Source organism: Dendronephthya gigantea, unplaced genomic scaffold (genome assembly GCF_004324835.1).
Source record: "Dendronephthya gigantea isolate DGI-Jeju-01 unplaced genomic scaffold, DenGig_1.0 000125F, whole genome shotgun sequence".
Taxonomy (NCBI): Eukaryota; Metazoa; Cnidaria; class Anthozoa; order Malacalcyonacea; family Nephtheidae; genus Dendronephthya; species Dendronephthya gigantea.
The window spans coordinates 156,703-172,593 of NW_021163135.1; the positions used below are offsets into that span (position 1 = coordinate 156,703).

General features: G+C 36.7%; 1 protein-coding gene across 1 annotated transcript in view; it reads right to left on the reverse strand.

Moving 5' to 3' along the window:
- The window catches only part of LOC114535796 (E3 ubiquitin-protein ligase rnf213-alpha-like), a 114,999-nt gene that overhangs the window by 74,444 nt on the left and 24,664 nt on the right, over nucleotides 1-15,891 (reverse strand). The window contains exons 7-8 of the mRNA XM_028557122.1: nucleotides 14,071-14,235; nucleotides 23-216 (exon numbers count right to left, since the gene is read on the reverse strand). Coding sequence (XP_028412923.1) covers nucleotides 23-216; nucleotides 14,071-14,235 — 359 coding nt within the window. The remainder of the gene's footprint in view (nucleotides 1-22; nucleotides 217-14,070; nucleotides 14,236-15,891) is intronic.

The window sequence follows — 15,891 nt, forward strand, 5'->3', positions numbered from 1 at the left end:
TAGCTGTATCTAGTCCACTTACTATTTTCTGCAACATATTCCTTTCCAACAACTAGGCATCTATTTACATAACCTCTCCATGAAGAAAATTCAACTAGATATTCGTACGTTGGTTTATCCTTCTTACTTAGCAGTACATATTTGTATCCAGATTTATAGTAGGCCCATTCCAGTGGAATCGTGAGCTCAGCATATAGCAATAGTTTGTCAGGATACCTAGTACAAAAATAAAGTCATTTTGTGCACAAAGAAATATTTGTACAAAACGTCAGAAGGCCTAGAACAGACGTTAAACTTCTCTTGGAGCCGGACAGGATATTTAGGGATTGAGGTTTGCCCGTAAAATTGGGACACTGACAGAACAAACAATGCAAGATCGATGGCCTGCCAGTGGCTTATGGGTCTCGATTGCTGACCCACACCAAAGTCAATTAAGCGCAAATTGAAAAAGAAATGATAGCTATCGTGTTTGGGATCTCGCGCTGTATGAACAGTAAAACCTTTTACTAGCTTCCATCAAGCCCGTTTAGCTTAAACGGTGGTTAAGTTCAAAATAGAAAGCAAGTCTATCGTTTTACTCAACAAGTAAACTAAATGTTTTTAACCTAAATACAAAGATACTGTTTATATTTAGTGCATAATATTCAAGTTCACTCGTTCAAGAGAGATGTAAGAGTTTTTAGACTCGATATTTTATTGTAAATGAAAATATTGGCCCAAATGTATATTATTTAAAAATCATCAAGAAATTCATAAATTCGTAGATTCTTATAAATTTGTAGAACCTTGGCAATAGAAGAGACCCCTTAACAGATTGTGCATATATGAACGTATATAAGATGTAGAACATAATTTATACGAGTAAAAAGTCTAATGAGACGCAAGTCACGCAACAATGTAAACACAATGAGGACACTTCCTTCCATGATTCCTATCATAGAGTCGCGTTCAGTTCAGCAATTTGTCACGCAATTATTAAGTCATCGCCCCGGTTTTGTTTTTTTTTGTTGTTTTTTTTATTTTTCGTCGTCGCAAGTCTGAAATGGCGCGAAACATTCTAGTATTTGAAATGTGTATGTAACCGTATTTATCTACGTCCCAGTCTTATCTCCCAAGAGTTGTGGTACAATGCCGTCTTTTTAGCTTCTGGCCTTTCGTCAGCAGAAAACGGTATAAAATGTAGCGAGATTCCTTTTCCCGCATTGGATACATTAGAGCAACCACCTACAATACATATATTCGGCATATTTTTAATCTGATTGCCTTTTTTGCGCTGTCACTGAGGAGTGAATAATACACGCTATAATGTTTTTCTAATGAATGAAATAGACCGGTTCCTATAGACCAATTACGAAACTTAGTAACTGCGCCTTCGCACAACATGGAAACGAGGCTTATAGTGTAAAAAACAATATTTGTATTTTTTGCAGTAAAAAGTTATTCGCTGAGTTATATGCCGTTTTTCGCCTGTGTTTAACAAATTTTTCGATATCTTTCAGCTTAGTTTCATCGTTGTTACTACCTCCTCCGCAGGCCCTTTTCGTTTCAGGCGCTAGGGAGCGGAGGAGGTAGTCGTTGTTATCATAGTTTTCAGGTTAGGAAGTTTTGCCTTTCAATTGAGGCGTTTTTGTGATGTTTTCATTAATCTTTTCGGCTGCTTTCGTCGGGGAAAGACTGCTTCCGACGCAAAACTCAGGTAAAAATTTAGTTTTTTCCAAACTATTTCGTCTCAAGTTTTGAAAATGTATTTCATTTTTCTCCCTCTTATTTGTGCAAAATTTGGCGATACATATTTGGTGCAGAATCTATGTTTTTGTGACAAAAATTATTGAAAAGTGACAGTCCGATGATATAATTTTCACACCTGATGACTTAAATGGTTTCATTTATTCAAATTTATTCACAAATATCACTGCATTTTTTATCTTTATACAACAGTAATACTGTTAAAATGGTCAAAAGTAACTGACTGAAATGTTTTTGTTTATTTTCGTTTTAATAATGTACAGACGATGCATGGCTTGCATGCCGACCTGAAGGCCGAATTTTGTAAAAGTCAAATTCGAATGCATCTGAGTTTGCATCTGAGTTCAGCATTTGTGTTAGTACAAAACACTATTCTTTCTATCTACTACCATGCAATAGATGTTTAATAAGGGTTAACCAGGAATACTTGAAAAGGAATTAAGGATTCCGTTCATCATCGTAAACGGAAAACCATTTGCGAACTCCGGATTAAATATTTTTCGCTTTCGGCTTTGCCATCATGTAAAGGTATATCTTAAAAAACGTTGCAGCTCGCATTGTGGCTACCTTTAGAGTATAATATTGGCGCGGGAAAAGGAATAAACTAGGGATCCAAGGATAGTGCAAAGTTTTCATGCCCTGTAATACCTAAGCAACCAGACGTTTGTCCCAACATAAACATTTTGACTTATGCCAGTAAAAATATAATGAACTAGGTTAAACATTAATCAAAAGGAAATTGCTCAAAGTACTCAATTAACGTTAGCCGCGGATACTGTCACTAATAAATTATAATTTTAGTTGCCCATGTAAACCTAACCGGGCGCGATTTTCTCAGTTTAGTCTCTTTTTTTCGTCAAACAACTGTGACTACATTCACTACATTTATATGATGGCTACAATTTATCCGTCACTTCATAAGAATAGCCAAGATAGTTGCGTTGTAAATAATGTAAATAAACCGCGGTGCATATTAAGTCTATGATGTGGATACTTCGACGCGTCAAAATGATTTGATTACTGCAGAAAATGTCCGTTTTGTATACAGGGTGTATCAAAAAAAATGTCTCAAATGTAAAATATCCGTTTTTCAGGATATTTTGCAGAATTTGGCAAAATTTTGTGTTCCTAGAGATAGTTAAGACTTATCTGATATACCTAGGCCAAGTTTGGTTTTTCATTAACAAAATTATGTTACCGGGGGGGTGGTTCCTTTCCACTGATATTGAGAGGGCTTGCGCGCGAAAATGTGAAGCTGAAATTGAGATATTATTTAGCTGTCTAAAGGTAGGAAAGCTTTTTAATAAACTGTCAAAGTTTCAGGAAAAATAGTGCAAACTGGGAGCAACGCGCGACCCCTAAAAGTGACAAATATTTCATTGCGCGCAGTGGATTAAATGCATCGTTGATTTTAGCGTGACCGATCTCATACAAGGTGGGCAAATGAATAAATTAAAGCGAGAAACTGAACAAGAAGACGAAGCGATTTAATAACAAGATTTTTATTCTTGATGTCAATCCTCAACATTTCTACCATTTCTTTCTAAACAAACTGCGGCTCGTCTGAGCATGGTAAACACTGAACGGCGAACCACATTTGTCTGTCCTGCCTCAAATTATCCATTTCGTTCGAAATTCTTTCTTGCAAATCGTCTACGCTACCACCGGCAAATCTAGGCGAATGGACAGACAAATGGTTCGCTGTTCAGTGTTTAGTATGCTCAGACAAACCGCAGTTTGCTTAGAATGAAATGGTGGACATGCTGAGGATTAACATCACGAATAAATCGCTTTGTTTTTGTGTTCAGTTTCTCGCTTTAATTTATTCATTTGCCCACCTTGAGATCGGTCACGCTAAAATCAACGATGCATTTAATCCACTGCGCGCAATGAAATATGTGTCACCTTTAGAGGTCGCGCGTTGCTCCCAGTATGCATTATTTTTCCTGAAACTTTGACAGTTTATTAAAAAGCTTTCCTACTTTTAGACAGCTAAATAATATCTCAATTTCAACTTCACATTTTCGCGCACAAGCCCTCTCAATATCAGAGGAAAGGAACCACCCCCCCCGGTAACATAATTTTGTTAATGAAAAACCAAACTTGGCCTAGGTATACCAGATAAGTCTTAACTATCTCTAGGAACACAAAATTTTGCCAAATTCTGCAAAATATCCTGAAAAACGAATATTTTACATTTGGGACATTTTTTTGATACACCCTGTAGTATCATTTATGTACTGTATGCAGAATACCAGGTATCGACTTGCTATCGACATAATATAAATTCGTGTAACTGCGTATCATATAAAGAGTCTATCAATACATAAACAACACGGCGTCGTTTCTTCCTAACCTCTTAGCTCTATTTATGGAATAAACCTTTCAAATTATATTTGTGTTGAATTGAATGCTCGTAATTCATAACATAAGTTGATAAATTGCGTGGATTCTCAAAGAATTTCTCGATTTTTACGCCCGGAATGTTTTGAAGCAATAGGCCGTAGGATGAGCATCCAAAAGATGCTTAGAAAACGGATTCCGTTGCACCCCTCGTGGAACTACATAATTTTCACATGAATCAATAGATAAAAACTTACTTTATCAGAATCCGTCGCTCCCCAAGTGAAACAGGTGCACAATTGGGAAAACAATCCCTCCAAAGTTTGATATTTTCGCGCTTCGAAATATTCAAATCGCCATTGTTTTAGTAGCAAATACGCATGCGCTTCTCAGCCAAACTCGCACTGCGCACGCGCATAAGCACGCACATGCTTCGAAGTGGAACTAAGTTATGCAAAATAATCATGGCTGAAGATATTTATAACACTCGAATATCCTCATGTTTTATTCATTTTGATGGCGTTACGGAGCTACTTTGCAAAGTTACACGCCAAAGGCTCAAGAAATTTCTTGAGTGTAGGTCTAAATGGGCCAAACTTAAATGTCAACAAGCTGAAATAGCTAAGAAATCTTACGAAAAACTCGATGACGGATCCGTGAATTCATACATGGAGAAGAACCCTGACAGCATTAACTTAGAATGGTACCATCATATGAAATGCTGGAAGAGATTTTGTGATGAAGAGAAGATCCGTAGACAACAGCGGAAAGAAGAAAAAGGAGAAGGAACTAGCTCTGAAACTGTAACTCCTACCGAAGGACTACATGTGAAAGTGGAGCCAATGGAACCAAGGCGAAAAATTACACGCCAATCAGTCGCAGACGTTAATAAGACCCTGCCTAAAAGAAACGAGCATGTACTTCCAGAGATATGTATTGTTTGTGGAAGAGACGCCTCTTGGTTCTCACTAGACAAGGTATGGTCATTTTGATAGATATAAATTATACTAGTGCAATGTAGCACAACATTCTCGGGTTTGGTTTTAAAATATCTTGTTCACACCAGGTAACTAAGAAGAGAAGAAGAACCTCACTCATGTTGGCAGAAACAATTGATGCTGGTCTTCTACGTACAGCTGCCGAGAGAAAGAATGATGAGCGGATACTCGTGCAAATCCGGCGGAAAGACTGTGTAGCACTGGAAGTCCTCTAACACAAAGTTTGTTACTACAATTATACAAAATTTCTCGCCAGAGAGACAAAAAAGCAATTGGAGACTGAAAGATCTACATCAGTGTACGAGAAGTCTTATGATGTCTTCTGTAAGAAAGTAATCGAGACTGAGGTCATCGCAAAGAAGCAAATAAGGTATATGAAAGATTTGCTGGAGAAATTTGTTATCATTGCTAAGGACACCGAGAATGTGGATGCATCTAAATATAGAGCTTTTAAACTCAAGCAACGACTGATGAAAAGTTATCCCCAACTTGTGTTCTATGTACCGAAAATGAGAAATGTTAGTGAGATTGTATATGTGGAAAATTTGGATTCTTCCGAATTGGTTGAGGAACATATGTCAAACAAGTCAGAAACCAACGATGAAGACTTTGATGAAGAGAGCTATACCATTGATGATGATCTGAATTCCAACACAGAAACTGAGGGAAATTCTAAAGTCAATGAGTTACAAATTCTATACAATGCTGCATTGATTCTTCGCCCAAAGGTCCAAGAGATACCAAAACCGAATCTTCCTTGGCCACCATTGGCATCTGATTTGATAATGGAGAATGTGCAAAAAGTGGTTCCATGTGAACTTTTTAATGTATTGGCTTGGACTTGTGGATTCTCTTCAGAGCCAACTTTAAGTGAATACGTGCCAATTGAGGGCAAGAACAGTGCCAAACTAACATCAATTGTACAAGACCTTGTGAATTTAGCATCTGGGGGAAGGAATCCTACGCCCAAGAGCATAGCACTTGCCATGGCACTTAGACAACTGACAGGTTCAGCCTCAGTAATTTCTCTATTGAGTGGCTTTGGACATTGCATGTCACACTCATTTGTATTGTGCCATGAAACTGCCCTTGCACAGATGAATATATCCAATGATTCTGCTATTCCTCCAGGCTTTGTTAGTGATGTTCCAACTACTCTTGCATGGGATAATGATGATTTCTCAGAAGAAACTAGATCTGGCAAAGGGACAACTCACATCACTGGGGGCATTATCATTCAAAGGGAACAAAGTGCAAGTACTGAGTTACAGAGACGGGATAGCATTCCAAGGTCAAGATCCCTCCCAGCACCATTAAAGGACATTAATCCTTATTTTCTAGGAAAAAGAAAAACTGTTAATTTAAAGGATGTCATGGAAAATAAGGAAATTGAGGAAGAACATCATATATTACCTCAGATTGATGCTAAGAAGAAAGACCTTGCATTCTGTCTATGTAGATATCTTGGTAGGAGCAGTGAAATTCCAAATTGGACAGGATTCAACACGAGACTAACTGTCAATAGAAACATACCTACCCAATCTAAGCTTGGTTATCTACCTGTAATTGATGCTTCCCCTACAGAACTGTCAACAGTAAATGAAATATTGAATCGGAGCGAGGAAATTGTTAAAACGGTATTTTGAACGTACGTTAAAACGGTATTTTGAAACAATAGCCAATGAATTGAAGTGATTTAGCATATGAGCAAGGAAAACATACAATGTGTTATAACAATATTTAATGTGCGTGTATTTATTCGTTAATATTACAAGGTTTGGTCTTTATCTCGAGTTTGCTATAATCGGGGAAAACCCACAGGGAAAATCCATTTTTCCTGTTTGCGCGTGCGCAGTAAGAGTTTGGCTGAGAAGCGCATGCGTATTTGCTACTAAAACAATGGCGGTTCGAATATTTCGAAGCGCGAATATAGCAAACTTTGGAGGGATTGTTTTCCCAATTGTGCACCTTTTTCACTTGGGGAGCAACGGAATTGCATCTTTTCGATGCTCATCCTACGGCCTACAATGCTCGTCGCTCCTCGTTTCTTTACATCGTGAATAATGTTCAAGTCTTGACGGCACATGCGCAGTTGCGACGTGTAAGAAAGAATCGGGTGTTCCGGGGGGGGGGGCAACTCTGCGCAAATCCCTTTAAAACAAAACCCAAACCGCGGAAAAGCAATGCTTCAAAAGTTACAGTAACCGCCAAAATTTCCCAACATTTTGGTGAACTTTGCAAAAGGGGTATAGTGCATTATTAAATAAAGCAAGTTAAACTGATTTAAAAACTTTAAATTACTGATCATATTCAAAAAGGTACTATACGCATAAATCAACCTACCCCCCGTAAAATTTACACTATGACTGACTGACTGACTGTCTGACTGACTGACTGTCTGACTTACTGACTCGTTTGAATTTTCGCAAACTTTGCACTAAAAATGGCCATTCAAAATAGACAATGATATTATGTCTTGGTTATGAGTATTTTACTATATCCATGTCATGCATGTGTGCCAAGTTGAAGAGTTGTTTTGCTTTTCAGTCGGCATCACATGTACTGTAATCTATATACACAGGGAAAATAAACCAAAAAACTCCGTTACTTATTTTATCTCTTACAGTTTTTGTCAACAGATTTCTACTAATTTTTTTGCTGAGCTGTAAAATTGCTGTTAAATTACAGCTTATCGATCGATAAAATTGGTATAAAAAAATTTTAAATGAGAAATGTGAACATGGTGGTTTGTTCGACCGTAACTTTTCAATAATTTTTGTCACAAAAACAAAGATTTTGCACCAAATATATATCGCCAAATTTTGCACAAATAAGAGGAAGAAAAATGAAATACATTTTCAAAATTTGAGACGAAATAGTTTGGAAAAAACTAAATTTTTACCTCAGTTTGTGTCGGCCTTTTCCATATTTCCCCGACGAAAGCAGCCGAAAAGATGAATGAAAACATCACAAAAACGCCTCAATTGAAAGGCAAAACTTCCTAACCTGAAAACTATGATAAAAACGATGAAACCAAGCTGAATTTAAAGGTATCGAAAAATATGTAAAACAAAGGCGAAAACCGGGACATAACTCGGCGAATAACTTTGTACTGCAAAATATACAAATATTGTTTTTTGCACATCAAGTCTCGTTTCCATGTTGCGCGAAGGCGCGGTTACTAAATACTAAGTTTTGAATTGGTTTATTGTGACATCATGCACAACATCGATTTCGCACCAATACCTTTTGCTCGGTTTTCCTACATCGCAAAATATCATGTTTAAACGGGGATAACTTCTAAACTAAAATAGCTATTGCAATTTGGTTTTCGAATATCGTATATACAGCCAATAAGGATCTAAATATCTAAAATGCATTTTTGTGTTAGGAGCGCTTTTAAACCAAACCCAAACCACGATGAAACAGATTTGTTCGAGTTTCACGGTCGAGATTATCTGGTCACCGTAGACTATTATTCAAATTTCTGTGAAGTTGACAGACTATGATAAGACAGCCAAAACAGGCCCATACATCTAGCGAGACATGGCATACCAGACAAGTTAGTGAGTGAAAATGGGCCTCAATTTTCCTCCGACGAATTCAAGAAATTTTCCGATGATTATGAATTTCATCATGTACCCATCTTACCTGATTACCCTCAGTCCAATGGAAAATCGGAGAACTCGGTGAAGACAGTGAAGACGATCATGGAAAAAGCACGTTCTTCTGGAACAGACCCGTACGTGGGTTTTTTTGACTTCAGAAATACGCCTACAGAGGATTTGGAAACTTCTCCAGCGCAGCGTTTGTTTGGTCGACGAACCAAAACGCTGGCACCTACCTCTAGTATACTGTTGAAGCCAGCAGCAAACGAAGATACGGTGAAGCGTTTAAAAACGAAAAAACGGAAGCAAGCTTTTTACTGTAACCGTGGTTCTAAGCCTTTTAAGCTGTTGCAGAAAGGAGATTGCGTTTTTGTTAAACCAAGGAAGTATACCAAAGAATGGATAAAGGCGAAAGTAGAAGGAAAGGTGGGAGTCAGACCTTATGCTGTGGTGACCGAGCAAGGAAGATTTCTTAGGAGGAATCGTCGACATATGCGTGAGACGAATGTTCAAGGCCCAGAAGTGGAACCGGAAACGGTCTCATAGGGCCGTTACCTAGAGTAAGTACAGAAGAGTTTGTTCAGTAGACCGCTAGTCCACAGCCTAGCTGTCTCAGGCACAAGGAAATTCATTGACAGTAGCAAGCCCGACAGGTGTTCAGCAGCAAGAGTGTCATGATCGGGGGGAATGTAACGATTATCCTAGAAAGTATAGTTCCCAAGGACGTCTTCTTAGAAGACCTGCCTACTTCAAGGATTATGAGACTGGAACCTAGGAACTAGTATAGAAGGGATATAATATTATTTTATTTTTTTAAAAAAACTCGTTGGTTCGTATATTTCTAAAAAAATATCATCTTGAAGAAGGGAGATGTGACGTAGGTGCATGCATAATGTATAAAGGCTTGAACTGAACCCTAATTGTAAACAATATGCTAATCAACGTATTAATTTAAAAGGAGTTTTTTGGCTTAGTTTTGATATATTATTAACCGACTTTTGTACAGTAATATATACTAAAAATATAGACTTTCTTTGGAAACATTACATGACTGCAGCGGGCATTAATACTTTACAGTATAAAAGTCATACTACACGAGCAGCTTCTATATCTCACCTTGCTCCAAGACATTTTGACCTGAAAAATATTATGCTTAGGAAACATTTCAGCGTTTTGATAATCTAAATACCAATACATTTAATTTTGGAAGTGCCATTATGGGCACGTTATCGTAAATCTCTATCATAAATTCTTAAATTGGTTCAATGTCAGCTCTAAAATCTCCAAAAATACCTCCGACTACAGCTAATGACGTAATAGAATCGAAAATTAAACGAGACTTATCTTAAGTTGAAGTTTAATGAAGTTTAATTATAGTTTCAATTAAATGGAGCAACTTGTTTTTCCAAAGTAGACATTACAAAGACCTATCACCAGCTAGAACTTCACGAAGGCATTGCATCACAACATTTAGTACAAACATCGGTCTCTTTAGAAACAAAAGCCTGAACTATTGCACAAATGCAGCAGGTGAAATCGCCCAGTATACATTACAAACCCAATTACAAGGATTATCGGAGTAAAGAATATAGCTGATGACATTTTGGTATATGGCACCGCACGACAAGAACATAAACGAACTTGAACAATACACTTGAATCAAGCGAAGTGCAGCTTCTTAAATGGCAAACTGGAATTTTTCGCACAAGTGTTTTCCAAAGATGGCAGCCAACCTGATCCCAAACGTGTCGAAACCTTAAAGAACGCACCAGTACCGAAACTGTTGCTGAAGTACGAAGTCTCCTCGGCATAGCAAATTACAGTGCCAAGTATATTCCGAAATTTGCAACCATCACAGCTCCATTGCGGCATTCAACGAAGAAAAATAGAACTTTCGTGTGGACAGACATTCATCAAATTGCATACAACAAGTTAACTTCTACCATAGCCAAGATACTGATCTTGCATGGCCTACTTTGGCATACAAAAATAAAACCTTCCGAATTGTTCGGGCAGCTATCAAGCTCAATAAGTGACACTACGAGATAGTCAAGTCTATAAACAAATAAAAGATGAACTTACGGTGACAGAAAAAGGCGTGGTTCTTCGTAGATTTCGTATAATGATACCAGAATCGCTGCAGCGACGTGCGATTGATATTCAACACGAAATTCGTCTTGGCAATGGTGAAACCAACAACGAGAAGTGCGTTCCGTGTCAAGCAGTTGACAAAGCACCACCACAAGAGCCAATATCAACGACAACAATGCCAAAAGGACCATGGGAAACGATACATTTGTATTAAATTCTACAGATTACTTAATTCGAGAGAGCACCTTCTGGTCGCAACGACCAGATCAGATGTTCGCCCGCCATGGTTACCAGCAACAATCAAGTCAGACAATGGACCACCTTTCTGGCTATATACTTCTTCTATGTCATATAATTAAAGAAATGACCCAATAATCGTGTTGCAAAAATTCTCTGTGGGAAACTATTCTTCCACCGTTGAATGAATTGAATGATGGTTATCATTTACTCAGATATACGCATTAAGCCTGCCGCACACGAGAGCTATCAGCTGAGCTAACAGCCACGCGAGGTTTTTAGCTCAGCTAATAGCTCTCGTGTGCGGCGGACTTATAATAAATTTAAATTTGTGCCGTTTGGCATTCAACTGGGCCAGTTTGATTTTGACAGGATATATAAGGAAACAGGACTTCTTAATTGACACTTATTAATTGAAATATAAAATATAAATTATATGAAGTAGAAAGCTAAATAACTGCTCTTTGATAGTAACAAAAAAATGTTAGGTGTAATGTTCTCATGTAACTGATGTAAGTAAAATGTTCCATTGTTGTAGTGATCTGTTTACTGTCATGTCATGTACTGTTGTAAATGTTGTAACTTGTAACCATAAATAGTCAAACCGGACACTATAATGTGACCATGCAATCAGGGAGCAGTTTCAATTCATGTAAATTATGTAAACACACTTGTTATTTTAAATAAGTAAACACACAGTTATTTTAGAACCTATAGTTATCGTGTCCCATAGCAATGCTCGTGTTTTGATGGAACATGCATTATATTTTTGTTGCGCTTAAGTGCTTACGGATTAGAAAATAGGATCGTATTTTGAAACGGAAGGAAAATGCATGATATTCAAAATTCTCAGTCTTGCAAGCTAACTAGACGAATTAGGTACGAACTGTTCCCTCGTTAAAACATGTTAATTTATAGTTAATATATAACTACAGTGTGTTGCACATTCGGGGCGATCTACATGACAAGCAAAATATTTTCAAGATGAAATTCGTTCCTTATAAACCGCATTTCCTACATAATTATTACATATTTCACAAGTTTTATTCCAATACAAATGTCAAGGCAAAATTTCCTGCGATATCTTGATATCATTAGTTTTGAGTTTTGCATTTAAAAGGTTTGATTTGCTACTCGTATGCATTATAATTACTAAATGCAAATTCCCATTATTTTTTGCGAGCTTACAGTTAAAGGTTTTTGAAGGACAGCCTTTTTTGAATAGTTTTGAGAGGCTCAAGGGATTTGTGTTTGAATTATGCGTTTAATAATTTCTTATGCACTCTTTAATTTGATTTGCATGAAGAAAGCAATGTGAATATAGTGTTAGTACCCCACATATAGTCAAGGACCTGTACATGAGTTTGTATGCATTTGATTTAGGACAAGTAAAGTCAACTGTTTTAGGGTAAATTGACCATGGCAGTCAACATGGTAACGCTGCCCGAACCATAACACAGGGCGAAACATCCGAAACTGATCACACCCCAAAACGGCACATTCACTATAGTGCTATCTGCCAAACCAAAAAAGCTTTAAGTAATCTGAACTGCTTATATAGTTGAGAGATGGTGCTTTTAGGGGTTGTCATTGGTAAGTAAAAAATGCCTAGCACTAATACTTTACAAGAAAATGACCATGCAATATTCAAACATAAGTGTCGAATTGTGGCTAACAACTGCAAATAAACAGCAGTGGGCCTGCACCGCCTTTTCGTGATAACGATAAGCCAGGAGATTGATCTCTTTTCACACGAAGAGAAAAAAGCTGCGCACGACAACAAAGGCCTAATAACTGTAATTAAAAAAGACTGAAACCAATGTATTAATAAAATTATATCCTGAAATATACTGTTATATACTGGATAGTGCCAAAGCGTTCAATGTTGTGTGTATTTTCAGTCTTCAGATGCGGCTTTCGATCATCTGTGAAGATATTCACCCCCCCTGTCAGAGCCCTGTTCCGTTTCTCGCGCGAAATCTGTACGCATTGTTTTAAACAACTCATGTGCAAATTTTACAGGGTGGTAAAATGCTGTATTTCTCATATTTTATTCATGTTTTTAATTTCAAGTCCTTTATAAAGGTCTTATTTGTTAATGCTGATACTAAAAGGCCTTCATTGTAAGAGAAACATGCAATCATGCGGAATTGCTATCAACCGACACGGGATGACACAATGGCGCCGTATTTGGTCAAAGTTGGGATTTTACGTTGCCGATTGTTAAACAGTTCAAATCTACTTGAAAACTTTGGAAACTCGTTAAAAAAGTAAATATTATGTCTCGACCGACTTTCATATTCAGAAGGATTCGAAGGATTCGCTGATAAACAGAGGAGTGGACTTGGGAGTCGGCGAAATGCGTCCATTTACAGGAAGTAAATTTCAAATTAATATTTCAGTCACAAAATATTAACTTTTTTACACCAAACAGTGATAATATTTTTAAAAAGGGACGAATTATGTTTCCATAAAAAGATTTGGGAAAAAAGGCAGTGCAGGCCCACTGCTGTTTATTTGAAGTTATTCGCCACAATTTGACACTCGTGTATGAATATTGCATGGTCATTTTCTTGTAAAGTATTAGTGCTAGGCATTTTCTACTTACGAATGACCACCCTTAAAAAGCACCATCTCTCAACCATATAAGCAGATTACTCAAAGCTTTTTTGGTTTGGCAGATAGCATTATAGTGAATATGCCGTTTTCGGGTGTGGTCAGTTTCGGATGTTTCGCCCTATGTTAAGCCGGTTTTTCACTAGCGCTTATTTTCGCGCGAAGCGACATTCTACTTTTGTTTTAGAGCTCTCAACTGCAACCATCTAGAACAAATTGCTCAAATACAAAAAAATAAAGTCGCTTCGCGCGAAAAATATCGCTAGTGGAAAACCGGCTTTATGGTTGGTTCGGGCAGCGTTACTATGTTGACTGCCATGGTCAACTTAGCCTAAAACAGTTGAGTTTACCTGTCCTATATAAATGAAATGCATATAAACTCATATACAGGTCCTTGACTAACAAGGAAGTATCTTGATTCATATACTTACTCTTTTATGCTCACAGGTATACCATCCTTTTTCCAACCTTCAAAAACAGGCCCTTCCCCACGAATCACGATATTTGTTCCGTCCTCGCGTTTAAATTTTGTAGATAATATCGCATGGAAAACTACGGTTAAACATTTTTCTTCAGAATAACTTTTAGATCCAATTCTAAATATACGTATAGAGAAATGGTAATTAACTCGTGAAACTCGAGATTTTTAAGATAATTTGGTAATTTTTAGGATAGGTAAAGTTGATTTGTATGCGTTATTTGTATGAAAGGTCTATAGCTGGCATAAAACGTTAGCAAGAATCATAATTATAAATTTCCATTACGAAGTGCATACATTGGGTAAACGTACGATCGTACTATTGGACCAGGAACTGGTGAAGTATCAACACAAAGCGCGCATTTCTCAGTTCGAGTCTCAGTTAATGACTTGGGTTAATAAACTATATTACGCTGTGTGGAGAGACTTAATTGTTCGTGCGTACGGCCGTCAAGAAAAACTTGACAAGCGTGTGAAAAAAAAAAAATATATATATACATAAATATATATATATATATATATATATATATATATATATATATATATATATATATATATATATATATATATATAAATATATATATATATATATAATATATAAATATATATATATATATATATATATATATATATATATATATATTATATATATATTGTAATTGCAAAAAATGACGCAGTTTTAAAATAATCCCTATACTCTATAGTCTATACAGGGTGAGTAAAGAAAAACCTGATACCTTTGAAATTCAAATTAGCCGCATAGCGGTTGTAATGTGACAGAAATTGCCTAAAATATTTCATGGGTATACGAAGCATATCAAATGTGAACCATCATTTAACCTAAAACATAAAGTTGTTCTCTTTGGGAGTTAAAATGCATTCTAAGCTCTGTAAATAAAAAAGAACAGTTTTATCAAATCGTTTTTCTAGCACAAGCGCCCTGTTGAATTAGTTCAATTGATTTAAACACTTTCGCATTAATCAACCACGTCCTGTTGATTGTACACATGGGAATTGTCAAATTCTAGCCTTAAGTTCGCGGCTACTTTGACTTTCAAAGGCGTCGGGGTTTTTTTACTCACCCTGTACAGCGCACGACTTTCTGCTCTTGGGAATTTAAACTAGCAGCTTCCTAAACAGTTTCTTTATCCGTAAATTTAATCATTTTAAATAGCCGTAGGGTTTTTTCAAAGAAAACAACAACACAAACAACAACAACAACAACAACAACAACAACAACAACAACAACAACAACAACAACAACAACAACAACAACAACAACAACAACAACAAAATTAGCAGCGTGTGGGGAACAGTTTCTGGTCCAAAAATGCTGTCATTCCCAGGGTACTGCCACAATTTCATATTGTCTTACAGAGATAGTCATATTATTTAAACTTTATGACAAAAGATAAATATAGGATATTACAGGTTGCGAGTAGATGTTGTTCTTGCCACGAGAACATATATACCAAACCCATATCTTCGAGCGAACCGTGTACTGTTCTGTGTTTATATGGAGTGACAAAAGTACAAACAAAGATGACAAGTAAATAAGCCGTGAAAGACCATTATAAAAGAAAAAATTATAGCCTAAGGATTAAAGTAGAATAAATTTTATTCATGTAAAGATGCCCTTGAAATGTTTTCGTTTGTATATCCAACGTTAATTTCGTTTTATATACGAACCAAAACCATTTATATTTTCACAACGACAACAATGAAAATGGCGGGGAAATTTTTGAAACTCGTTATGTCACCTTTAAACGTGATA